We start from the raw sequence: 26,916 nt of genomic DNA on the forward strand, positions 1-26,916 counted from the left end.
CGTGGGGGTAGAGTGAGGCTCGCAATCTTCTTGTTTTTCTATGCTTGTGAGGACAGCGTGTGAACGCGGTTTGCCGGGAGTGCTCTGGAGGCTTTTATGCTAGGCTGATTGTGATCTGATCTGACATCATCAAGGTTGTATAGCAGGCGCGTAGAAGCGCCGCTGCTGCTGCACAATGGGGGGTGAGGAAGTGGAAGTGGCAGCAGCGAGTGTTTGCTGACACAAATGTGGAGGTGTAAAGCAGATTTACGGGTCTGAAACGCCGGTGGCTTCCGCACGGGAAGGCCGGTATTCCAAACGCTGTTTGAAGACGTGACACCGCACAGGTGAACTTAGTAAAAGTCTTTTCAGCTCGTTGACTGACACTTCTTTCAGTTCTGGCTAACCAGCAGACAGTCGTGATGTTTCTACGCAGTGTAATCGAGCTATGGTCAAAATTTGACTTTGGCATCTTGTTGGAATTCAGCCCTCATCCCAGCTGACATGCAACAGAGAAAATCGAATAACTGAGGCGAAGATGCCCTCCTAAACACCAGGTGGCGATATGCATCTTTTTAGCGGGTTAATATGGCCCCTTTTCCCGTTGACCTATAGGAAACTACTGGAGTCGGACGGCAGATGGATGTACAGCTTTTTTCATCTCGTACTTAATGTATGCATTACTTGCTGTGCAGAGAAGAAGCCTTGTTGCCTTCTCCTGCAACCGCCTTTCTTTGATGTTTCCGATTAGGACGCAAACATGCTGGATAAAGCTGTTTTTCAATCGCATTATCTGGTGGTCTGGGTTGGATAAGGACAACTCCAATAATAGTCTGACTATATATTATTATATATTATAACGCATTTACAAGCACTCGAGTTGTCCAGTTATAGTTGGATAAGGCAACATTTTTGCTGACCTAAAAGCTGTAATCTTACACTAATATTGCTTTACACTAAATTTAATCATGCATCTATTACCATGTAAGTCTTCACTGGATAAAGGTACACGTGTATTTCATTTGTTAAGAAAAATAATGACAATGGAGGGATGTTGTAAAACTAGCTTGTGGAAAACACATCAAGCCTGTTAAAAAGCATCGGAATATCTTCAACGGAAAACGTCCTCGGGGCATTGACATGATCTGTGAGCTACTCTGAAGGGTTTCTAAACAACATCTGAAGCCGCTGCAGCCAGATGTTGCAGCTGCTGCAGCCAAATTACCAACAAAATAGCAACAGACCTTATTGTGTTAAACTGCGAATGTGCCAACTTTCCTGTGAGATATCGTGTGGACTTGTTGGGAATTGATTGGACGGGTGTCAATTGTTAAATGAGATTGTGTGTGTGTGTGTGTGTGTGTGTGTTTGGAGGCTAGCAGCTGCTGCGGCTCATTAGAATCCCATAGAAACAGCTGTAAAAAGTACAACACAACCAGATGCAACACACACAACCTCTCTAACCGTTATTTTACAGTTCCTGTAAGGCAGCATGGCCATGTTGGTCCGTGTATGTTGGCCTTTCGAGGAGATGGTGTCTCGGTGGTGAGATGGGGTCACCCTGTCATTCACTTTCTGTCTTTGCCCCCCCCTCCCCAGAAACACCGATAAATGCGCTACTGGATCGTGATTTGAGCAATCTGATTATTCCAGACGTTCCACGACCGACGTAAACCCGTCCGTCCATGTATTCAGGAGGGGAGGAGGATCAAAAAACAAATGCCAAATTATAATTTTTGTACAGTTCTCTTCTGCAGGAAGGGAATCTCTTCCACGTCTCTGAAAAGTGAAGACCTTTCTTCACCACAACACGCAAAATTCCGATGAGCTTCCCAGCGATCTGTAAACAGCCTCAATCATTTATTCGCAGCCGGACTGAATTTGTGTTGCCCATCTCTCGCTGTGTTTGGTCAGTCGGAATGAAATAACATTCCTATTTAACGGTGATTCTCTTTTAATTATATTAAATGTGTAATGATCCACAGCCTGCAAAGTAACAGAAGCTAACAGAACATGCTGCTGGAGTGAGAGATGCTAGCAGCTTTCTTAAAAATGTCAGCATCTCTTAATGACCTGGGCGTGTTAAGAATATGAGAGTTGGATTTATTTCCATCTTAGATCTCCATGGTGAAGCCGAAAACACCAGCCAAAGAATATAAACAATAATCAGATTGTGTGTATTTTGTCTGGGGCAAGAAAGGATTTGTGTGCTTCATTATGTCTTCCTGCGTCGCCCGGTTGTGTGTGTGCTCGTGTGTGTGCCTGCTTGCCTTCCAGGGCTGTCTTGCCAATATTTCCAATTTCACTCATGTGTGATAGATTCGTTCATGGCAGCTCATCAGAGTGTGTTGTCCGTGTGCGATCATGAATATTGGTAAAGGACATAAAAAGTGTGGAAAAAAACTGCTTTTTGAATTAAATACCGCTTCTCATTTCTTCCCCTAATTAATTATTGGCGGCGTGGATGAAATTTAGGTATATTGTGAAAGACTTGTGTACATCATTTTTCCACCGCCAGCTTTATATTCAAACACACACACACACACACGTGTTTGTTCTCATGTCTTTGTGGGGACTCTCATTGAGATGATGTATTCCCAGCCCCTTACCATAACCAGCATAACTGCATACCAAGCCTTGAGCACAACCTTAGCCCAATTCCATCTTTAACCTTGAAACTGAGTCTCAACCCCTTGAAATTGCGAGGACCAGCCAAAATGTCCTCACACTGCAGATGTAATGTGCAATCTGGTCCTCACTATGTCACCTAGACGAGAACACATACACGCATAACCCAGCTTGACGCTCCATGGATGAACAGTTTCTTCAAAGCTCGTATTTTCCTCCCCACATTCCACTCAATCTGCAGTGACAACAATCAATACAAGAGCATGTGATTGGATGTCATCTCTTACTTTTACAAAGAAAAGCTCTGAAGATGTCAGAGTGAAGTACAGAAAAGGGTGAGGAGTTGCTGTTGAGGGTAAGTACACTCCTGGGGCACAATAAACATCACCAGCTGAAGATGAATTCCCCCAGAAGAGCCCCGAGCGTCGGTGCTGTCCAGAAAGTGAAAAAAAAAATCTATTTTTGGATGGTTGTTACTGAAAATGACTCAGGCTCTTTTTGCTGGTGGGTGCAGATGAGAAGGCTGAACTCCTGTTTAGAGCATCTAATAGCGCCTCCAGTGGGCGTGGACAGTCCATAGATGGATGTGGAGTGTGATTATTGTTTGTCACAGATTTCATACATCTATTAGATCTGGTTCAGACTCTCGTCTGGAGTCATTTAAGATCCAGACATGCAAATCGACATTAATCATGCAGTTGTTTTGGTTGTTTTTCCAGCCGCACTTCTTCAGAACTAGGTCACGTCTCCCTCCCCCTTACCACTTTTTACCGGATCGTCTGCGTGAGCCCACCATATGAAGAATGATATTTGCATCAGCCTCTGTTGGGGGGGGGGTTGGCTATCACTCCTGCCTCCACCGTCTGCTTCACTCCTTCTTGTCAGTGACCCATTTTTGTTGTTCAACTTTTATTTGGAAGTGAAGGAATTCTCTCAGCCTCTCCTCCTGGCTCATGCTTCATATTCGTAGCTTTACTCGCGCTCACACCTGGGAGCTGTGGCGCGCACGCACGCACGCACGCACGCACGCACGCACGCACGCACGCACGCACGCACGCACGCACGCACGCACTCCCCTGATCTTATTTTCTAATGAACCTGAATGCTTAATTCACATTAAATGAACTTATTGGATTATTTTGCTAAACTGCTCATTAAGTGCTAACCTGGAGACGCGATGCGTTCGCTGTAAACATCAAACCGTGCACGTTTGAAGCAGGAACGTTTCAGATTTTTCTCGGAGCTTTGCTTCAAGGTCAGTCCATGAATGAGGATCAACCTCTAAGTCCTGAATGTTGATAGTTTCATTTACATTCATGGAGGAGCTGCGCGGACGTACGTGGATTTCCGCCCTTGTTTCTGGAGGATCCTCCCAAGTTCCGTGAATTTGCGGTGAAAAACACAAAGATGGCGGAAATTCAGTTCGGCCGAGGCCAAAAATCACATCTGCTGGAACGGAGAGGAGCAGCCACTCAGTCAAATCCATACCGAAGCAGCGACAAAGCTTAATTGTGTGACCTTTCAAAGGAGCCCTGGCGATCAGCCTGCCCTTGGTGCTGATGGGGGGGGCGGCTGCTCAGCACATCCTACGGACCAGAGAACGATGAGTTGCGGGCAAAATCCAAAAAAGACTTGTTCACTGTCTCATCTTGGGCTAATTAAGGGCATGAAATGTCGGCTAAGTGCCTTTTCAGAGCTTGTAGTTTGGCTAATAGCTGCGGATGTGACATTTTGGATCTGAGAAGTACAGAAAGAGCAAGAGGACACTTTTTAATATCGTCAAGTTCCTCGTGTGCCTGTTAGAAATTGTTGAAAAGTAAAGGAAATTGATGCTCGCAATTCATTTTGGGGAGAAAAGAGCTGTTGTTGCAACTCGGGTTCCATTTATGCGTCCTGACTGGTGAGCAGATTTGTCTCGTTCATGTTTTAGTCACAGTCCTGAGCAGCGTAGCGAACGCTGCATGTTAATGTGATCTATATTCCCTGGCATATTTTTCACAACTTTCCAGAGCAAAGCAGATGGGAAATGAGAGAGAACAAAGGAGTGGCAACAGAAGTCATCAACCATATTTTATTGCCATTAATAAAGCCCCCCCCCCCCCCCCCCCCCCACGTTATTGCATCCGACATTAGATAATAACATTCTTACTTGAACCCTTAGATCCTCTATGCTGTGTGCATGTTCTAGCTATGTAATCTTACATAAAACCTGCCTGCTAACAGCGGACAGTAAAAATACTCTCGACTGATCGGTTCACGTTAGTATCGTTAGCAATATTCGGTCTGGTATTTAGTTTATTCACAGCTTCATATGCTATCAGTTAGCTGCTGGCTAACTTGTTTATCTTTGATGGAACAGCTGATTTGTGCAAATGTCCTGCCCCCTGACGTGTATCAAAACAGTGACGTCTAGTTTGATCACATGTTTGGGATAATTCATCATGCGTCACAAGATCAGGATGCAACAGATGCATGCTAGCTGTGCTAACAATCTACAGATATCGAAGCAGGATCACACCAGCGGGCTTCTGGGTGTTTTCAGTCTAATATCCTGGAAGGACGACGTGTCTTAAGGTCTTAAATTCACCGTGTGAGCATCAAGCTATCAGATTCATGTTTGCTAGAATAGAGAAGAGGGAGAAACTGCATCTGCTTGTGCCTGCTGAGTCACTGCACTAATGTACTCCCACCACACACACACACACACACACACACACACACACACACAATCTTCTACTGCTCTCTCATGCTTGCTCTCATCAACACCCCTCTATCCCTTTCTGTGTTTTTTCACTCTTAATCACACACCGACACCCGCGCGCGCGCACACACACACACACACACACACACGCACACACACACACACACAGATCTTCGTGGACCAGCCAATCATCACAGTCTGCCCCAGTGCCGTGATGTGACTGCTAAAATTAGCCTCCTCTCTCTGTGAGTCGACATCCACAGTGATGCACAGTGGAGAGCCAGGTAGCCATGATGGCCAGTCACTATTAACGAACTCGTTTCTGCCTGGCTTTGTTTTTCCCATCTCTTTGCACAAACCCCACCCAGCTTCCGCGTTTCTTTTACGCCCTGTTACGCGCATGTGTGCCTGTTTACAGATTTAGACATATCTGCTGGTGCTGTTCTACCCTTTGACAGGTTTCCCACCAGAATCTGTTGCAGCCTGTCTGTGCAGAATCCTCCTATATAGGCAGGAGTTGACAGACAAATGCCGTAGAGGGTTAAGCAGCGTTCCATTTTCTCCTCCGATGATTGTGCCTGCGCTTTTTCCTGTCTGTTTCTGCTCCGGTGTCAGCATTAACACGTCTGTGTTTATCTTAATCTCCGTGAGTGACGGCATGTTTCCCGGTTGGAAATGTCAGCTTTCAACAGTTAATCTCTGTGGTTACAGCTCTGTTGGGCGGCGCGGGAACCGGGCGCTGCTGATATATCGCTGCCTTGCACTGGGGGTTGGAGGTCGGTGCCAAGAGAGAAATAGAGCGACAGAGTGTCAAACCTCAAACATCAGGCCGACGAGCTGAAACGGAGCTGACAGATGCTCAGAAGGGTCCGCAGGAACGACGTTACCTTGACTTTGATGATGTGTGAAGTTTGCAGCTGAGTTACAGGATATGACATCTGCGAAACTGGTGCCGGACGCCAGAGACACGCCCCCTCGGAGGCCACACCCCTGTGTTGCTGGTCCTGCTCGAGGTTTCCTCCTGTTCTTTCCTGCCTGCAACACTCGTCATCTCGGACTGATTGAGATCTTTTGGAGTTTCCATTTTTATACCTTTTTATAACTTTTAATATGTAGCTGCTAATATTGATAGAAATTGCTGCCAAATTGCTGCTAATTTGGTGGGCGTGGCCACATGCGTGAGACCTGAGGACTGAGATTATATACATTTAAGTTCAGTGATTTGATTGGTTGCATAGTTCACGATGAGTCTTTCAAACACACTAATTGAAGACCGACGTAATCTGAGATTCAGTGTGTCTGTTTCAGGTGAACTTTGTGTTATTAAAAGGTGGAAATGTCCTGATCCATGTCTGCTTGTGGAGCGTTTCAGGCATGAGGTGGTTGAGTCAGGGTGAAGGTCTGACCAGCTTTCTCCACACACCACTATTGTGATCACGTGACTCTTCTCTGCTGGCGCCTCCTTCTTTGCTTCACGCTCCCTCCATCTTTACGTGACGTGGGAAATGAAACATTTCCACGCTGCGCCTGCAGAAAGTCTCCCCTGCAGTGAATGATTAGCGTGATAAATGGAGAAAGAAATGCAATTTTTGAGTAATTACTTCGTTTCCGTGGCCGCCGCGGGCTCATTGCGCAACAGTCTCCACCCCCAAAAACCAGCCAGTTTTTTTTCTTTAATGCGATTTTTCCTGTCGCCTTGGTTGCGGTTGCTCTGAATCCGCTCTGGAGTGATGAGCCAAAGGAGCGTCTTTTGCACCTCGTATTTTGACACTACCTGTTCATCTGCCCTCCACGTCTGCCTCTCTGCTCAGCTGTCTTGATATTCGTCCTCCTCCACCTCTCCGGATGGCAGGATGGGGGGCTTTTTTGGGGGGGGGGGGCTGTCAATCATTAAAAGGAGGGATGGCGGATGAGAGAGGCAGCGGAGAGACAAGAGGAGAAGGTGTAAAACATTAAGTAGCCATTCCAGCAAACACACCATGGACTGACACTCTGCCCTCCTTCTCACCTTAATTCCATCTCTTCTCCTCACGTTCCTCACCCCCCCTCTCCTCTCATCACCCCCTGTCAGCTCTGTTTATTGCCTTCTTACGTGAGGGACCTGTTGGGAAACAGTCCAGAGATGGTCAGAAGTCCGGAGGCTGCATTTTAAATGGTCTTTCAATAAAAAGTCACTGAAAACAGGCACCTCATCCTCCTGCTTTCATACCTTTTTTAGCATCTCTCTTTTCTACTTTTCCTCCCCCCTCAGTTGCTTTTATTTCTCTAATCTTTGGTCATTTGTCTTCTCTTTATCCCTGCTCCCATTGTGGACCTCTACCCACCCCTCAGCAGAGTTAAACCTCCCGCTTCTCTCCCTCATTTCCTCTTCTTGTCCCCCTTCATTAGCAGGCAAACAGAATTGCTTTTCAAATGGCAACATTATTGAGACACCTCTGTGTTTCTGTCTGATATTGAGCGTGGGGTAATTGTCTCTGCAGCTGTAGTTCTATACTTATTGTTGTGTATTAGACATGCTTACATAGTAAACTGCTCCCTGGCAGTATTTAATATCCATTTTCTAGACACAGTCTAGTCTCAGGAGGAGGAAGGAGCACCTCAGAGGCCCAGCACAGGTTCTGGAAGGGATGTTATGGACACGTGGTTGATTAGCTTGTTTGGATGTTGCTTAGGAAGGTGGACACCTAATTATCATGTTTTTGTATGTGCAGGTGCTCAGGCTCAGGTAGCTGTGTGCATCAAAGAGAGTTTAAAACCTATGAAGACCATGTCCCCATCCATTTCCTGTTTCACTATTGGGTTCAAGCATCTTATTTTTCATTACATCAAGTGTTTGTGTCTGAGCGCAAAGGGAGATGTTCCAATTGCAGGTGAAATTGACGCTCCCTCACCTGCGGGCATGCCTGGTCTGAATCTCTAGAATCCTCCTGCACATGTGACATTAACCTTCCAAGTGCATCTACAAACACTAATGGTTACCGTGACTACTCATCCTTTCCACCTCATCTGTCAGGAGCCGCTTCCGTTTGATCTTGACCTCCTTTCCCTCGTTTGCATCTCTTCCTCGCAGGAATAGCTCTGATGAAATGAAGCAACGGAGAGAAAACAATACTAAAGGATCCCCTGCTGAGAGAGACGCACATATGCTCTTCGTGCTGTTCTTCTCACGCTGTGTTCTCCGCGCAGGTGTTTCGCACCGATTTCATCACGGCCATGAAGCTGCCGGACTCGGCGCAGTTGGGACTGGACGACTTCTACGTGCTGTCGGACCCCTGGAGGCAAGAGTGGGAGAAAGGGGTTCAGGTTCCTGCCAGCCTGGAGGCCATACCGGAGCCTGTGGTCAGGTAGGAACACTTCCTGTGTGTGTGTGTGTGTGTGTGTGTGTGTGTGTGTGTGTGTGTGTGTGTGATATTTCCTTGCTCATTCACAGATGTGTGCATGCATCCGTATCACTCTGCACATTAGGCCAGAGTTGTTAAATTCCTTTTCTCCAGAAAATTGTTGCAACTGGCGAGACTGCAGCTGGTTCACACCCCCGTCTTGTTTGTTTGGTATTCTAGGAACTAATAAAAATGCTCAGACTGCTGGGTAATGTGTGTGTGTGTGTGTGGGTGTGTGGCCTCCTTGTATGGCACAAAAGCACAGACACAGAAGGAGGAAGTAAGACTCACCCCAAATGTGTTTCAAACACACCAACAGCTGCTTTTTTTGGTTGGATTTTATTTCTGCTTTCTTTTTCTTTCAGTGTTTAGAGATTGAAACCCTTTTTCCTTCTGATTTCTATTAAAGTTAAAGAGTGTGGCGAAGGTTTCAGCAGCTTCAGCAGCGTCCCTCTGTAACAAAGATAAATGTGTCATCTGCAGTTCAGCAGAGTAAACAAAGAAGTAAGACGGATGGAATTCTTCGATGCTTTGATGGGGCGAAAGATAACGGCGAATGATAGCAGCTGGGAGCGTCTCTAGTCTAGCTTCTTTATGATCTATAGTGGGATTCAAAAGCAAAACCACAGCTCACTGTTTACTCTGGCTAATAGCTCCATATTTCAAACCCAGTGTGACACTATCAGAGCAAATCAGACTGAAGAACGTCTTCAGGGAGCAAGATGGATAAAGTGATCGGCAGAGGAGGAGCAATGGCAACGACAGATAAGGAGACAGATGAATGGGGGATTACACGTTATCTAATATGTGCTGAAATGATGCAGAGATACAGTTCTGCTGAAGTGACGGAGAGGGATGGATAGATAAGGGTAATAGGAGAGGAGGGGAGAGGAGGGGAGAGGAGAGGAGAGGAGAGGAGGGGAGAGGAGAGGGAAGGAGAGGAGAGAGGAAGGAGAGGAGGGGAGGAGAGGAAGCGAGGAGAGGGGGAGAGGAGAGGAAGGGATAGGAGGGGAGAGGAGAGGGAAGGAGGGGAGAGGAGAGGAGGGGAGAGGAGAGGAGAGAGGAAGGGAGAGGGGAGGAGAGGAGAGGAGAGGAAGGGAGAGGAGAGGGAAGGACAGGAGAGGGGAGAGGAGGGGAAGGGATAGGAGAGGAGGGGAGGAGAGGAAGGGAGGAGAGGAAGGGAGAGGAGAGGGAAGGGGAGAGGAGGGGAAGGGAGGAAGGAGAGGAGGGGAGAGGAGAGGAGAGGGAAGGAGGAGAGGAGAGGAAGGGAGAGGAGAGGGAAGGAGAGGAGGGAGAGGAGAGGGGAGGAGAGGAGAGGAGAGGAGAGGAGGGGAGAGGAGAGGGAAGGAGAGGAGAGAGGAAGGAGAGGAAGGGAGAGGAGAGGGAAGGAGAGGAGGGGAGGAGAGGAAGGGAGGAGAGGGGGAGAGGAGAGGAGAGGGAAGGAGAGGAGAGGGGAGGAGGGGAGAGGAGAGGAAGGGAGAGGAGAGGGAAGGACAGGAGAGGGGAGGGGAGAGGAGGGGAAGGGATAGGAGAGGAGGAGAGGAAGGGAGGAGAGGAAGGGAGAGGAGAGGGAAGGGGAGAGGAGGGGAAGGGAGGAAGGAGAGGAGAGGGAAGGAGGAGAGGAGAGGAAGGGAGAGGAGAGGGAAGGAGAGGAGAGAGGAAGGGAGAGGAGAGGGGAGGAGAGGAGAGGAAGGCAGAGGAGAGGGAAGGAGGGGAGGAGAGGAGAGAGGAAGGGAGAGGAGAGGAAGAGAGGAGAGGAGGGGAGAGAAGAGGAGAGGAAGGGAGGGGAGAGGAGAGGAGAGGAGAGGTCTGATGACAGCTCCTGTTTGAGCGTTTGGTTCCTCTCACCTCTGTACTGAGGCTGCTCTCTCTCCCTCTTGCTCTCTCTCTTTCTCTCCCTCTCCCTCTCCCTCTCGCTCTCTTTCTCTCTCTCTCTCTCTCTCTCTCTCTCTCTCTCTCTCTCTCTCTCTCTCTCTCTCTCTCTCTCTCTCTCTCTCTCACCCCCCAGTGACTGTAGTCAGATTAGGTGGATCCCCCTGAGTTCCAGGAACCAGACACCGGCTTTCAGTTATTTTCTTCTTATTTATTAGTAGCTGTTTTATACACAAGCGGGATTCTTTCTCCCCATCCTCTCTTATTTTTACTCCAGTCGAGCCCCGGGGCACAGGGATCCTTTTTTTTATTTTAACTTTTCTTTTTTTTATGAATAATGATATCATCTTCCAAAAATTGTTGGAGAGGAAAAAGGCTGCGGGCCCTGTCTGGCTCTGACGACGCTCGCCTTCCACAGTCATCTCCAGCTCCCCTCGGACCGCGTTTGGCTGCAGCTGCGTGATTTTCACAAATCTGCCGCGCGGAGGTCGATAGGGTTTGATCGCCGGGCTCTCCGGAGGCTCCGCTCCTGTAAACGCGGGAGGAGAAGAGCAGGAATGGCGAGGAGGTGTTCTCCTCTCTGTCTTTAAGTCCTTTCCCCTGAATCACCCCTTCTCTCGTCCCTCATTTGGCTCCTTCTCTGTTTAACTTTCCCTTTCCTCCGCTCCCGTACCTCCGCACGGTTCTGTCTGAGTGGAAGTAATTAGCTGTTGCGTAACGCGGCTATGTGCAGACGGTGAACGGGGCTTTGGCAGCGGGGTGACAGCCCGTCCCCAGTGAGAGCTCAGAGCCAGAGAGGGAAAATAATTACATATACACACACCGAAAGATCTGCATCCCTTCACAAAATGAACCCGTTCAGATCGCTGTTATTTCAGTTTGGGTTTTTCCTGCTTTGTTCTGGAGGACGAGTCGGTGAACGCCAACCTGTTGTGGCGGCCACACTGTCACGGGGTCGAACATAGAACCAGGACTTTAAATTAAACGAGGTGGACCGGTAACCGGTCCAGGATGTCTTCCTGCCTCTCACCTAGTGACCACTGGGATAGACTCCAGTATCCTGCTGGGAGAGACCCAGTAGGGGCAACAAAGAGAACATGGAGGGGGGAATTATATCATGCAACTGTTTTTAAAGGTCATTTTGGGCCACCTTCACCTTGAAGCTTGTCCTAATATAAAGTAGATCAGGAATCACCGTTGTCATTGTTATTTTAGATTTCCGGGTGAAAAGAGGAAAGAAACCAGCGTTCGCTGTGTATCACGTGATCCTGACGATCCCAAGGCTGATTTAAAAAGCCTTTCTAGTGGCCAGAAGGGCGACGACACAAGTCAGGCTCCTCGCTGTGTTTTTAAACTTCAACATTTGCATAAGTAGCTTTTTGTTTCCTTGGTATGATGATGCATCGCCTTTACTGGCCAGAGCTCCCGGTAGCCTCACGTTAACCATCCCCAACAGGCGTTTTTAGCTGCCTGCTCCGCCAACACATTAATAACAGCTCGCTTTGCTTTAATTAGCCCACATGTTGCTAAATGTGTGTGCCGTGCCTACATCTTTCTTCATAGCGGTATGTACACAACAACATCTGGATCTCCTGTCCTTTTTTTTTTTTCATTTGTTTTTTTCCAATCCAGCATTTCGTGAGATAATAAGATGACTAAGTTCTGTATCATCGGCTGCCTGCACAAAAGGTCAGCCGGTGCACGTGGAGGAATCACTAATAAATGCTAATCACTGCCGCTCAAAGGGAACACAGGCTGATTTTTTAACTGTTAGCTCCCAGTATTTGTGTTGGACGGCCTCGGTGGCGCAATGTCCTGCCAGAATTAGCCAACAATGCTAAGAGATGCACTCCTTTGTTCATTTTTATCGCACTCATAACTGGAGTCAAGGTAAGCCTGGTCCCGCTCAAGGTTTCTTCCTATTAAGAGGTTGCTTGTTGGGTGGATCAGCCTCTGGGGAATCGGGAAAGCCCCAAGAGACACTGTTGACGGTAACAGCTGCTATATAAAGACTTAAAGTTTAATGAAATTTGGAATTCATCTGAAACTGATTTTGTCGAAAATAAAGAGGCCCTTGTGTTGGTTTGTCTAAACACCAGGTTTTCCTGGTACATGAGTAAGTTTGAGATTAGAAAAGTTCAAAGTATAGAAACGTGGAAAATGTTCCTCATAATGTTTTGCTAAACATCGCCAGGGCAACGCTGTTAGCAGAGCAACACAAGACACAGAATGAATCAACGAACCCTTTCATATCAGGGAAGTTATTGATTTACTGCTTAGCCAAAAAAAAAGCCCGGCGGTTTCAGTACAATTACCACTCATCGAATCCTTCCAGTCCCTGCGTGACACGATGCCTTTATGAACCTGATGACGACAAACCAGAGGTGACCTGGTGCGAGGGACTGGCAGCGTTGGTTGGCTAACAGACCCGTTAGCAGCAACACCCCCCCCCCCCCCCCCCAGCTCTAGTATGAGGGGTCACTGGGTGTACTCCAGACCACAGGCTGATTCGGTTGCTTTTGGCTGGACGCTGCGGCGAACATGAGAACTCTGTTTCGTCATAAAGTATGGGCTTGGGGGCCAAATTGGCCCTTCTGCCTGCGTTTGGTCCGTCCTGACATGACAAATCTAATAACATGTTATCGTGTGAAGTAGCTTTTGATCCCTTCCCTCGGAGAAAGAGATTAACAAACTTCCCAATGAGGCTGGAAGGGAACCATAATGCAAAAGAAATCAGCGTAATGCTTTAATACTGGATCCTGAAGGAGTTGGACACAAGTTTCCCCTCCGTTAATGGAGACTAAGCTTTCTGATTGAGTTGTGCTGGACGGGCTCCTTGACGGACGGCTGTACCGACTTATTGAATAAATGGCTGACTTGCTGGCTGCCTCTTTGGCCGCCCTGTTTACCCTCCGACCGCATTGCTCCTTTCTGCCAGGGCCAGATGACTTGTCAAATCTTTTGCTGATCACACCGCGTTTATTTCTGCTCGATGAAGTGAGCGGGGGCCGCCGCTCGCCGCGTCTGACGGGCGACCCGCCGTGCACGGCCTCCCGCCAGAGGACTCTTGGTTCAACGAGGACACGTGCAAACGGTCAAAGGAGGAAATTCTCAGGCCTCTCATCAGCCAGGTATGCGACTGAGTCACCGGGACCTTTATAATAAGAGACAAGCTGCCTTATTTACAGGCTGCGTTTGGGGGTCGTCCAGCTTTGACCGCCCTTTTTGGACAAAAGACCATTATCCCGCCAAAAAATAAATGAGAATGGGAGGACGGGGACATGCTCTTCCCTGACCACATCCCATGGTCAGTGGCTGCACTGGCTGGCCGACCTCACAAAAATGTCAAACCAGGCAGAACTGTCGGGGCGGTTGAAGGACTGGTCGGCTGCCCAGACCAGGCAGGTTTTCCTGTTCCAGGCCCAGACGGGTTGCAGTGGAACCTGGTCGCCTCCGGAGGTGTTGGGAGGGTGGCGGTGACCTGGGAACTCTGACCACTTCACCCTAGCCCCCTGCCCCACCCCCCATATCGCTGCCCGTTCCCAAACCTCCTTCTGTGGTGCAACGTTGATAATTCCTATTCTGTTGCTGTCATTTCTTTATCCGGAACCCAACTGTGTGTTTGAGTCGAGAGTATCAGACGCACAGTTAATGTATGCAGGCAGTCGCACCTCTGGTGTTTTGTTCTTGTTTTTTTTTTTTGCTGGCATGTTTACGCCTCTCTCGGGAATTTTGCTCACGTCCTCGCTCTCTCGGCTGCCGGATGTTGACGTGTGAACGCACGTGTGCTCGCGCCTCGACGCCCTCCTCAGCAGAACAACCCCCTCCCTTTCCAGAGGTTCCTCTGCGGTAGATGAAAGCGCTTTGATTTCAACATCTGGAGCGAGCTGTCCACCTTTTACCCAGCTGGCACCGTCTGCCAGCCGCGCACGGAACAGATGAAGGCTCCTCTTTGTGTTCTCTGTTCTTCTCGGTCAGCGCACGTCAGCTCGGTAGCTCCACACGGGAGATCCCCGGTTACCAGTTTCACTTGAGTCCAGCGCCACCTGTTTATTCCCGATGTGTTGCAAACCCAATCTGACCCAGAGGATCTGGAGCTTTGATCCACAACACCAGTACCTAGCAAAAGGAACTAACCTGCTAGCTAAGTTGTTTGTGATCTCATAGGCCAACCAGGAAAAGGTGCTAATGACCTGCAAGGCGCCGTACATCCACCGTTTGTAGTAGAAATAATTCCATGTTCCTCTTGTGTCTGGATACTGGGAAGTTCCTAACTGGAAGCTGTGGTGGCTCCCGCTCAAACGGAGCCTGTGCGCTCACGTAAATCACACCTCATTTTAAGGCGCTAACGGCAGCTGCGTGGGATTTTTAAGGCTCCAACAGCAACAAAACCAGTAAAAGGAATGAGACTTTTTTTAAAATTTTTTTGGCGCGATTGCTCTTTACATTCAGGATCTGGAGCCTTCGGCCGCACCTGTGGAATGTTTTTCTGTGCGGTTTCCAGCCAGCAGTGTTTGTGTCATTGTGTCCCGCAGCATGTGTGGAGCAGCCGCTGTCGTCTGAAGGGCTGGAGGTGGTGGTGGTGGTGGTGGTGGTGGTGGTGGTGGCGGTGGTGGTGGTGGGCTGGGTTTGAAGTGCTGGTGGGCTTACTGGAAGTGTGTCAGACAGGAGAGGAATGCAGGAAGTGTGTGTGTGTGTGGGAGGGAGGGAGGGAAGGGGGGCTGATGTGTACATACTGTACCCGTCTCTCTGCCCCCTCTTGTCTCCATTTCAAAGCCCACCAGGGTTTCCCACAGTGACACTGGGCTGGCCTCTGCGCCCAGACTGGGCAGCATTTTTCAGAATATAAGTAACTCCGTGTTGTAAACACTTAAGCCTTGAATAAATAGAGCCCGGTTTTCCCATGACAACGCTGCCTGACTTCAGAAAACCCCCCAGTGTCATCTTTGCTGTCGTTCCAGAGGAAATTGGTTTCACGGCGACGGCTAGAAAAGGACCACTGACAATAACAAACTGTATACGTAAACATCCTGGGCCCCCCGGGTCTGGTTTGGGAAATAAAGAGGAAAACAGTGAGTGATGTTGTTGCATTTGTGCTACTAAAAGCACCCCCCCACGGATCAGATCTGCTTCCTTGACATCTAAAGTATCATCAGGAGACGAGTCTCTATTCACAATAGCATCAAAGGCATCAAAGCACTATCAGCTAATTAACAGACTTTTTTTTTTTCAATCCCCTTTTCGGAATCCATCATTATCATTGGACAATATTATTATCTGCAAGGAGGCGTGAAAAGAGGCGAGAAAAACACATTTGAAACTGAGGATTCAGCATTTGTATTGTCAAAGGTGCTTAAATAGGATGTTTCTCCTGCCAGTGTTGTAACTAGTTAGAGGAGGCTAGTCATACCACGCCCTAAGAAGACCCAAAAGTTAGCATTAGCATTGCAGGTGCTTGGATACAGCAAATTCAGCTATGCTAAGAAACTAGCTTGCTGTTACAAGATCGTTATTGTTTATGATGTTTCATAAAAAAGGGAAGAAAACCAAGTACGTGGTTCACTTTGTGCTTTTGTCAGTAAGAGAAATCAAATATCTGAGACCAGCTGGAATGTTCTGACTTGTTGAAAGCTGCGAGTCTAAACCTTGAGAGGGTGATATTATCTCCGCCGCTGTTGGAGGGCACGGAGAAGCGGCCGTTACTCCAGAGGTCGCATCGACTCCGTTTAAAATCCACCAGCTCGCGTCTTTGAAGAGAATCTCTCGGGTTTTGTCCAATATTCTGCGTCGCAGCCGGCAGCGATTTCATCTTCCGTTTCCATATGCACGCCACGCTTCCCAGTTAAGTTCATCGCCCCTCCGTCCAGGTGTGTGTGCCTGTTTTATGTGTGTGTTGCTAACCTGGCTGCTGCCCCACAGACGCAGGGGAATGATGGCTGACATTGAAACAAAAGCCATTAAATTAATGGACTCTGAAACGGATCTCATATTTGACCTTTTTTCTCCCTCACAAGGGTGATCAACCCCCTGCATCTGAAATATCACTTGTTTTTTGTTTGTATCAGCTGAAATGTCGAACAGTCGAACAGATATTTGCACCAATCTGTGCAGGATTGTGGCTGCCGCGTTAGCATAAGCGCTCGCAACCATCGGAATCTGGATCCGGGTTCCTCCAGGCGAGGATAACTTTTATTTGTTAAGATGGGAAACGGAGAGAGAGAGAAGGAAATAACACCGGTCGCAGCGGGTATTAAACCCAGGATATCACAGCCACACAGATTTAGTGAAATTGTATTCACCCGCAATCCTTTTGGAATGAAACAGTGTAGCTGATGGATGTGGAGACAACAGAGGTGATGAAAACGCAGCTGTGTGTGTGTGTGTGCGTGTGCGTGTGCGTGTGTGTGTGTGTGTGTGTGTGTGTGTGTGTGTGTGTGTGTAAGCCTCTGACAAAATGTAATCTGCACCAGTGAGCTTCAGAAAGGGTTCCGATGCATGTACGTACACACGCGCACGCTAGCAGCGCGCACGTAATAAATAGTTTTTGTTCCCGGATAAAAGTGACTCATTCTTACCCAGCAACAGGTGAAAGGCACACACACACACACACACACACACACACACACACACACACACACGACTGCTCATATTTATTTCCTTTCAGGCTTCAGTTCTGCTTCTTTATCTCTCCATCACACAACCTTTCCCTCCCCCTTTTCTCTCTCATCCCTCCTTCCTTCGTGTTTTAAGAGACCTTTTTAAAACCTCCCACTTGCTCTGATCCGTCATGCAAATACACAGAAGCGAAACACCCGCTGCCCCCCCCAAAAAACACGCACACACATGTTCTTCTACCTCTGTGAGGACTTTCACTGGCATAACGCGTTCCCCAGCTGTAAAGTGTCAAAGACAATTCTTTTTATACGTTTTTTCCAAAAGAATGTACTTTCATGAAATGTTCCGACGCCCACGCCGTGCCGCCATCTTTAACGACGCTGACCTTTAATTGGTTTCAAATTACAGCGTCGAGGACCCCTGAAGAGGGTTGCGTAATCGTTCACGAAGAGGCATTCGTGTTTGTGTCTGAAAGGAAATTGTGGCACATTTGGGCGACGTTTCTCTGCGTCCTCGCTGTCGAAACTGCTGCGGTTGAGCCCTGATGTAACGGCATGAAGGAGCAAATTCAGTCTTTACACAGTCGAGGGTGAATCCACTGACATGTTCCACTGCTCCCTCCAATTAAAGTCTGCAGGCTGCATTCAGATTGGAAATTGTCTTTAGTGTAGTTAAATGAACTCTTATCTACAGAGAAGACCTGCTAAAATGGTGGTCCCTGCCCTGCTCCGGGAGTCAGCTGACATCCATCATGGCTGTGAATGTACTAATGCGTTTCAGTATGTCAGGCTTTATTTTAGTCTCTACAAGTGAAGCCGCTCTTGTTCCAACAGAGGCGTAACGTGATAATGTAATTTCCTTCTGAAGCTTCCAGGCGCTTTTATTCACGTATACGCGAGCGCACATGCTTGGAAGGATCATAAAGCGGCTCTGAAGCACTTTCTATGAATGTGCCGGGATACGCGTCCCGGCCAGAACGTACGTTGGCTGGATTACTCAAACGAGTCAGACCCTGGGGAGGGAGGGAGAGCTCCTGATGCAGAGGGAGGGCAGGCGCAGGCTACAACATCTGCATTTACCACAGGCTACATCCAATATATAGTTTATAAGATGGATGTTTTTGGATGGTCTTAACCCCCCCACCCCCCGTCTGTCTGTCTGTCTCTGAGTTAACTGGGTGGAAAATATGAATGAAAACATCACCCCGGCTGATCTGACTGGTTTTTGCTGTAGGCACAAACACACTACCCCCCCCCCCCCCCCCCGCCCCCCCCATTACACATTTGCAGAGTTTTGAGGTTGGAGGGGGGAGGAAGAGAGACGGAGAGAGAGAGGATGGGGCTGGGGAGGGGGTTTTGTTGCAGTGCTTCTTTTTTTAACTGTTTACAGAGGAACTATTTGACGTGGGAGCGCAGGGGGAGAGGGAAAGCAAACAGCGTGACACACTGAAAGCCATGTGCACCCTTCTGTGGATGAGTCGGTGTTTATTTGGGATTTGGGGATTCGGGAGGTGGATTTTGTGTGTCTGGGCTTTGGAAAATGAGAAAGTATTGATTGATTGTGTGTGTGTGTGTGTGTGTGTGTGTGTGTGTGTGTGTGTGTGTGTGTGAGAGAAAGAGAGTGAGAGTGGGGCATTTTAGAGAAGTGCTGTTACAATTGTCATGTCCTTGACAATGTGTTTGCAAAATAGCCTCTGAATCCCTGACCTTCAAAATAATAATAATAACACACACACACACACACACACACACACACACACACACACACACACACACACACACCTGGAGTCACTGATTCTGTTAAACTTTGACATTATTATTTAACGGTAAAGCTCAACATAGACAGCAACAAACTACAGAGCTGCTCCTGAAGACAAAGCCTTTCTTCATGATTCCTTTGCTGCATCTACAGCGTATCGATATCTGCTTCTGCTTAAATGGAATCGTTAGAAGTCGACGTTTGAAGAGAATCCTGCTCTTTGCTGCACGTCAGCAATGACCTCGAGGATCTCCATTTGACCTCGGTGCACCTTTTAGGCCTTTAGGCACAAAAATTACGGCAAATAAGGGGATTTAAACTGCTACATTTTCTGTCTCGTCCCAGCTTCTGTTGTTATCCCCGAGAAATACCAAAAAGCTGCCGATACCCCAAGTGCTGCCCCCTTGTGGCACAGGAGCAGACGACACCTGCAGGTATCACAGACGTAAACATGTTTAACCCCTACGCGTGTCAGAAAGAGCAGCCACTAAACGCACACGCCTGCAGGCATCAGTATGACTCACTGGTCCCACTGATCAATGGAAAACTACCCACTGGTCTGCCGCTGTGTGCGTGTGCGCGCACGTGCGCGTGTGTGTTCCTGTTGATGTTGTTAGTTAGTGGAGAGGAAAAGCTATAAGCAGAGGCCATCAAGTTGAAGGTCCTCTTGCTACTGTACGTTCCCCAGAATTCTTTTTAAAAGATGTGCAGACACACACTCTCACACACACACACACACGCACACACACACACACACACACACACACACACACACACACACACACACGGATGCCCTTGGACCCAGTGGTGGGTACCCATTACTGCGTCCTATTGGAGGCTCGCCTGATTCTCCTGCAGCATTTTTTTTGCGGAGGGGATAAAGGATAAGGGGCTGTTGGCACAATGTGGCGTGAGAAGAATGGGGGGATTACAAGAAGAAAAGGGAATTGCTGCTTTTCTCAGCCGTGCTGTGACAGTGGGGCATTTTGGGAGCGAGATTAGCGCACGCGGGCACGTGCACGCGGGCGATGGCATGTCCGAATTCAGAGGGATTCTGCGCTCTACAAACCTGTTGGTTCGGCTTCCAAAAAGAACCCCCCCCCCCCCATTTTGTTAATTTCTCGAAGGCGTCACACCTCGTCTCACAGCCCTGGTGTGTTTCACGTCTGATTTTCCACCTGCACTCCCTCGCCGCGTGTTTCCGGCCTCATTTGGAAGGACTTCCTGCTCTTTATGAGCGATCTGTCGCAGGCCGCGGGCTGTAAAACCTCGATGTGTCCTGCGTGGGCAGAGCCGAGCCGCTGTCGCTCAGGCCGCAGTGGAAACGTCTTATGCAAACATCCACTTCATCCCTCTCAGAGGGAGGATCTTTTTTTTTATTGCCATTTTATGAGAAGTGAAGTGTGTGGCTTTAAAGCTCTGTTCTGGTTGCGCATGCTTGGAGATGTATTTCCACAATCCGCACGCTCGGTTATTTTTGCATTTGTAGCTGTCCGACTGTTTTCTTTTCAGTTTAACTTGTCTGGATTAGAAGTATCGTCTGACTCTGCCTTCGCTTCGCAATAACACCGTAAATATTTTACATTTACAAACGACCATCTGCTCACCTCCTGCTACTCTTCCCATAACGGGGGTGACGGAGGCCAACAGCCCTTTAATATAAATCAGTGGCGTTATCCTGCACATGTTAAGATTGGCTCCTTTTCTGCTAACATTTCCAAGAACTTTTCAAAGTCCTGGAAAATTCATCGCTGATGTTTGGGCGACATAAATCTGCAGCTGCTTTGGTTCTTCAGCTTTTCATGAATTTGTCACGGCGTCCAACGTTTAGCTCCGCCCACCTGTCGGTTATTCTTTCGCGGTTGCGTCCGTTTGGAGTCCCAAATTTCTGGGCCAGCTCAAAGGACCCCGGACCTCATCGTCCAGCCACATCTGGTATCTTCTCGTTCCTTTTGCCCCATCAATTTTGGGAGCTTTTGGAGTGTGAGCGAGTGGAGAAAGAGGTCTCTCTGGTGCGACAGAGTCCCAATAAACACAAAACAAACAGAAGACATCAAACTGGAGCTAAAGGTCTGCTGTATCTCTGGGTTCATCTCGAGCGGCGCAGAAAGCCATAAAATCGGTCTCACGGAGGGGCCTAAACGTCTCCTGTATTGACAGATGACGGCGCACTTTATCTCTGCCTTTGTCATTTAGATAAAGCCTGGACAAACACACATTGTGCATGTGGGCTTGTTTACCCCACTTATATAAGGTGTGTCTATGTGGAGGATACGTGATCCCTATCAGAGGAAGAACACATTGTGCTCTGAGTCACACGCCGCTGGATGAGCTGACGTTGTTCAGGAACAAAAACCTCTTTTCTCGTCCCATTGCTGGTTTGCCGAACCAGAACGCCACCTTAAATGTCAGCCCAGCATAGGACGCTTTGAAACAGTGGCACTCATTTATTTTAATCCTCATGTTGCCATTTTACCCGCCACCGAGGCAAGACTCAGAGGCCTGGAGGTAATAAGATCCTGCTAGCAGAGGGGAAGCTAGCCACCATGCTAACTCCAGCAGGACAGAAGGGTGCCGATCACAAATGACTGACAATTAAGGGGGACCTGAATGACTTTTTATTCCTACGCGTCGTTTCTGTACTCTGTAGTTTTAAGGGTAGTTGGACACGTTCAGACTCCCGCAGGGTTTTATTCAGGTTTTACTTGAGAGGATCTTCTAAAGAACTAAGGTGTTTACCTGCCGACTAGGGACCGTCTCCTTTTAGTTGACATTTTGCAAAGTGAACACAATAATCAGGAAATGGTTTTTCCGGCCTTTCGTTTACGATAAACAAACCTTTTCACAAAACCAGCTCCGTCCTTCCGTGATGCTGCCCTGCGCGCTGTAATGTGACACCCAAGTTCATTTTCCAGTTACATAACAGAAGCGGCTCAGCCTCTGCTGCCTGACAGCGTGCGGCTCCCCACCATCTTTGTCTTTCATTCTTTCCCCTTCCTGCCCGGCTGCACCTGTCTGTCCAGCGTCAGGCATCAACTTCCTGCCATTTTGACCCGGGGAGGGACACAGACCTGTTGATTCAGGTGCAAAGGTCGCCCACGTTTACGTTTACAACATGCAAAATTATTCAAAGCTGCAGCCGATCCGGCGTGTCATCAGTTTAATGATGCTTTTGCTTCCACGGCAACCCGTTAAACATTGTTAAAGTGAAGATTTTTAGGCCGATATTGGCGATGAGGACGGCGTTGACTGCTTGTTTATGCCAGTGGCAGGTACAGAAAACGACCCGATTGTGTTGTTTTGGTCGCCGAGGCGCTTTGGCCTTCCGGGAAAGGTCACCAAATGTGTGTCATCATGTCATCATGGCTCTGCCTCTGGTGGAGCGTGTGTGTGAATGCACATTTGCCTTTTAAAAAAAAAAAAAAATCACGACATGCGCGACATTCTCTTTTGACTATCCTGATGTTTTATTGCAGCCTAAGAGAAGACAGACTGTTTTGATTGCTTTTTTCTGTGTGTGTGTGTGTGTGTGTGTGTGTGTGTGTGTGTGTGTGTGTGTGTGTGTGTGTGCGCGTGTGTGTGTGTTGGTCCCCAACCTACTGTAGATTTCTGGCTTCATCTGCATTTTACCCATTCAGCCAAGTGTAATAATGAGAAAAACCTTTTAATTAACGGTTTAATATGAGTCGGTGTGGTTCTTGCTGTGCCTCTTCGTCTACAAAGGTCCGGTTCCAACCTTTTTTAGCTGCGTTCCAACGTTTCGCACCTCTTCTACATCGAGCGGCTCCTTCGAAGGCGCCTCCTCTCCGTTCTCTCCCTTCGTTTTGCGTTTACCTTTGCTCACGTCTGCTGTTTATTGTGGCCCTGGCGTGAGCGGAGGCGACTTCAATCCTCTGCAGAAGCTGCAGAACTGACAATAAAGCGAAGCTTGAATGTTCTAATATTTGAGCTGGCTGGACGCTAAAGCTAAAGCACAATAAAGGTCTCGTGATCGTGTTACCAGATGATGAAACTCGCGTGTTTTCTCTCCAGATTGTTGCCAGAGTCGAGGAGTCAAGCCGACAGCAGGCCGCAGAGGGCGTGCGGCGCCCGGCCTTCTCACTTCTGCTGCTACGACCTGGACGATCTGGACGTCGCCTGGCTGGAGCTGGTTAACCACGAGTTCAGGCGGATGGGTGAGTCCGGGTCCTCCGGTGTCCTCTCTAAAAATGAAAAACCAGCTTTGTAGTTTTAGAAATAAACCCCATAAATCCACTGCACAAACCACGGCGAAGAGTCCTGCCTCTGACTTGGATTTATTTCCTTTAATCTGATTCCTCTCGCCTCCCCTCCGTTACCATTAAGTGGTTTATCCGTCATCGCTGCTGCTTTAATTTTGTGGTCATTTTCTATTTCCTCTGCCGCGCTTCAGCCTCCATTTCACCGTGGCGATAAAGGCTGAACCCGAGCATCTTTCGCATCTTCATCATTTTATTCTCTATCTGATGTGCTCCCTTCAGATAAAGCTGGGTAATTGTGTTTAGGAGCGGCTGCCGGGGTATAAGACCTTATTTCCTGGATGCATCAGCCTTATTTCAGCTCACACAGGCTCTTCCACCACCGCTGTTGCTTCTGCTGCAGCTGCTTTCAAAACCAGTTTGCACTTCCTGTATGTTGTATTCACCAATTTGGCAAATAAGTGCAAAGGAATTAGGTCTAAATTAGGAAATTCGGATTTATGAATGGATTTTCACCGATTTTCAAGAGCACAAATGGCTAATGTGAATGCTAGTCAGCTACGCTACGTTCTGGGTTGTTGATGTTTAATCCATGGAGCAGTGAGGTGCTGCAGGTTGGTGGTGCATCACAGGTTCCTCACGTGCAGCAGGTTAAATTTGCTGCTCGTTTGAACGTGTCACTAAAGGCCGTCCTGCATTTCCCAGCTGTGCTTTATCCTTTCCGTTAACTGTTAGCCAACCATGGAACAAAAGATAACTTTGAGCTGCAAATGAAAATCGGTTTGCAAGAAGGATCTTTTGGCTGGTTTAATCTTTATTTAAACTTTGATCGAGTTTAAACTCTGTTTAGTTCCAGGCAACTAATTCTTATCAAATTCCAGCTTTCTTCCAACATAAATGCACGCCGACTTCCTCACCGAACCAGATGTTTTCACTAAACTAAATCCAGCTCCTGTGTTATTTCGTTATCAGCGCTACCGGAGCTGGACGAGCTGACCATGGAGTACGTTCTGGTGGAGCTGGAGAGCACGTGCGAGGAGAAGATGCGGCAGGCCATCGAGACGGAGGAGGGCCTGGGCATCGAGTACGACGAGGACGTGGTGTGCGACGTCTGCCGCTCGCCCGAGGGGGAGGACGGCAACGAGATGGTGTTCTGCGACAAATGCAACGTCTGCGTCCATCAGGTCAGGAACGGACACGGCTGCGCTGCCTTCGTGGGCCTGTGGGAAAAATGAGTGTCGGCGGTTAAAAGTGGACCCACAATGTGTACAAACCAAAGAGGAGGGTCAGAGATGATCCCATTGCCTGCCTACGTGACACTGCAGCATTTAGATTTAATTAGAGGCCGCGAAGCGAATATTTGCCTGCCTACAAATCGCCCCGCTGTTGGAGGATGAGCGCAGGTCGATCCCTCGTGAAAATATCGACCGTATTAATAGCGGCTGGACTGTAAGCGGCTGAGGAGAAGATGAGGAAACGATGCATCTTTAATGAGCAAAATGTCAATCCCGTAACCTGCGGCGGTTCTCCAGCTCAAGTCGGTGCAGTTAAGTGCGTTTCCGCGCAGGTAGTGTAACCGCATCGATTATTTAAATCTCCTGACACCGACTTCATCCGAAAGGTCAGCCGCCCAGTTCAGCTTCATTAGTCCCGATCTCCGTCGCTTTGTTTAAGAGGCGGTTTTCTCCATCCTGCCACTTAAATACCCATCGTCTTTTCTCTTCTTCTGCACCTAAACGCCCCATCGTCATGACGACAGCATCACCCCGAACCTTTCAGGCTCTGATAGCGGCCTGACGCCTGCGCGCAGGTTTGAGGGGAGCTCAGATAAAAGGTGGTAGATTAAAAAGCAATGTGGTCAGGCCAGATAAGTGTGGGTGTGCACCTATAAATCAGACACATTTTTATTACTGTGGGCACCGGGTGGAGCATTTATATGCATTCCAGGACGTGGGTTGAGTTGAGTCACCAGAGCAGCCCCGCATATGGAAGTGTGTCATCTCAGACCTGCTTCCTGTGAATCAGGCTCTAACATTCTGTTGTAAGGTGGTTAACACATGTTCAAAGGTTCTGTGGATGTCGACACGGACCCAAAAATGTTTGTCTCTCTGGGTCTCGCAGGCGTGTTACGGCATCTTGAAGGTACCCCGGGGGAACTGGCTGTGTCGGACCTGCGCCCTCGGCGTCCAGCCCAAGTGTCTCCTCTGCCCCAAGAGGGGCGGGGCCCTCAAGCCTACCCGCAGTGGAACCAAGTGGGTCCACGTTAGCTGTGCCTTATGGATCCCTGAGGTAAGACACCGAGGACAACAGGTTTCAGCTGCGCGACGCAGCAGCCGCTCACGTCGGTTTGGCGTCTTTTGAAAAACGCCTCTTGACTGAGCAGCGTTAATCAGCAGCCGCTCTCCTGGGCGTCGCTCCGGGTCTGTGGAGCTGTGGAGAGAGCCAGCCGGATCGCCCAACAGCACATTCCTCCCAGATTTCTGAGCAGCAGAGGAAGCCTCTGGCAGCTCCAGCCTTTTACTCCTAATTGCCATCTTGTCACCCTTGATTGAGCTAATTGTTTTCATTGCCCTGTTTGTGTTTGGCTGCCATTGGAGGGGGAAAAGATGATTGCACGTCTGTATAACGATGCATAGGAACCTTCCATTCTATTGAACGTGCTAGCATGTCTGCGTAAATGCTTTTCAACCTCTGGAGAGCGCACGAGTGGGAGCCATATCCTTCTTTAAATAGCTTTTTATTACACACAGACACACACACACATACACACCCCGGTGTGCCCCTCTTTTAAAAATGCCTTTTCATTTCACCCTCTTTCCGCCCCGATTCCAAGCGATCTGAAACGTCTCCAGTTTTCTATCCAGCAGCATGTGGAGTAGATGTAGCAACACAAGTGGGAATGAGCTGCAAATTACACACACCCACGTGTGCACGTGCGCAGGCACACATGCGCTCTCTCCCTCTCCCTCACACACACTCTGGCCTTTGCGGTATTGGCGGAGCAGCAACAGGAGGGGAAGTTGCTGGAATCGCGCGGCCGTCACCGGCGCGTGTGTGTTCGGAACAGGCCGATCGATTAACTGCAGCATTCAGACGCGCAGAAATCCCTCGCCATCGATTATCTGGGACATCGGCTCCACGGAAGCGTCGATGCGACAGCTGTGGCATCATTGTCTGAATTGCACTTTCCATCGGCGTCCCCGGCAGAGTGAAAATTGACCCCTACTCCAGCCGAGCGCGGCGCACAAACAGCATCAATAATGAAAGAATGAACTGAGGCTGCGGGTTGGTTCTTCAGATGAGTGGATAAGAGACAGGGGGGGGGATCAGATAGAAGGACGAGGGGAGAGGGACCTGAGGAAATCGGTCGTCACCTGCGCGAAGGAAAGCGAAAAAAGGGGCCGCGAGAAAGAGAAGGAAGCACTTCTGGAAGGAATAACCAGCAGAGGAAGGAAGGAAGGAAGGAAGAAATGGCACTTGGGTGATGAGAGCGCTCCAGTCCATTCTGCACGGCTGGTTGGCGCAGGGCAATGACATTTGGGTTTGGTTTGGTTTTGGCACCAGAGCTGTTCTGAATAAACTGTTGAGAGAGGCTGAGTCACTGGGCTTAACAGTAATGGCTTTTCCAAGAGGCACAGGTGTCTGGCTCCGCATCCGCCGCCTCGCTCTTTTAAGCAGGAACCACTCAGGCGACAATGAGGCTGAAGATTTGATGCAAATTTAGATTTCTGGGGACTGATGTTAAAAGCGGGAGGGGAAAAATCTG

At 48.6% G+C, this 26,916-nt stretch overlaps 1 protein-coding gene across 2 annotated transcripts in view; it reads left to right on the forward strand.

Annotated features, from left to right (window-relative positions):
• jade2 (jade family PHD finger 2) overlaps nucleotides 1–26,916 on the forward strand; it is a 72,479-nt gene that overhangs the window by 15,247 nt on the left and 30,316 nt on the right. For both annotated transcript variants that reach the window (XM_011611350.2, XM_029849004.1), the window contains exons 4-7: nucleotides 8,495–8,652; nucleotides 22,966–23,108; nucleotides 24,123–24,334; nucleotides 25,272–25,439. In XM_011611350.2, the coding sequence (XP_011609652.2) occupies nucleotides 8,495–8,652; nucleotides 22,966–23,108; nucleotides 24,123–24,334; nucleotides 25,272–25,439 (681 nt within the window). The remainder of the gene's footprint in view (nucleotides 1–8,494; nucleotides 8,653–22,965; nucleotides 23,109–24,122; nucleotides 24,335–25,271; nucleotides 25,440–26,916) is intronic.

This window comes from Takifugu rubripes, chromosome 15 (genome assembly GCF_901000725.2).
Source record: "Takifugu rubripes chromosome 15, fTakRub1.2, whole genome shotgun sequence".
NCBI lineage: Eukaryota > Metazoa > Chordata > Actinopteri > Tetraodontiformes > Tetraodontidae > Takifugu > Takifugu rubripes.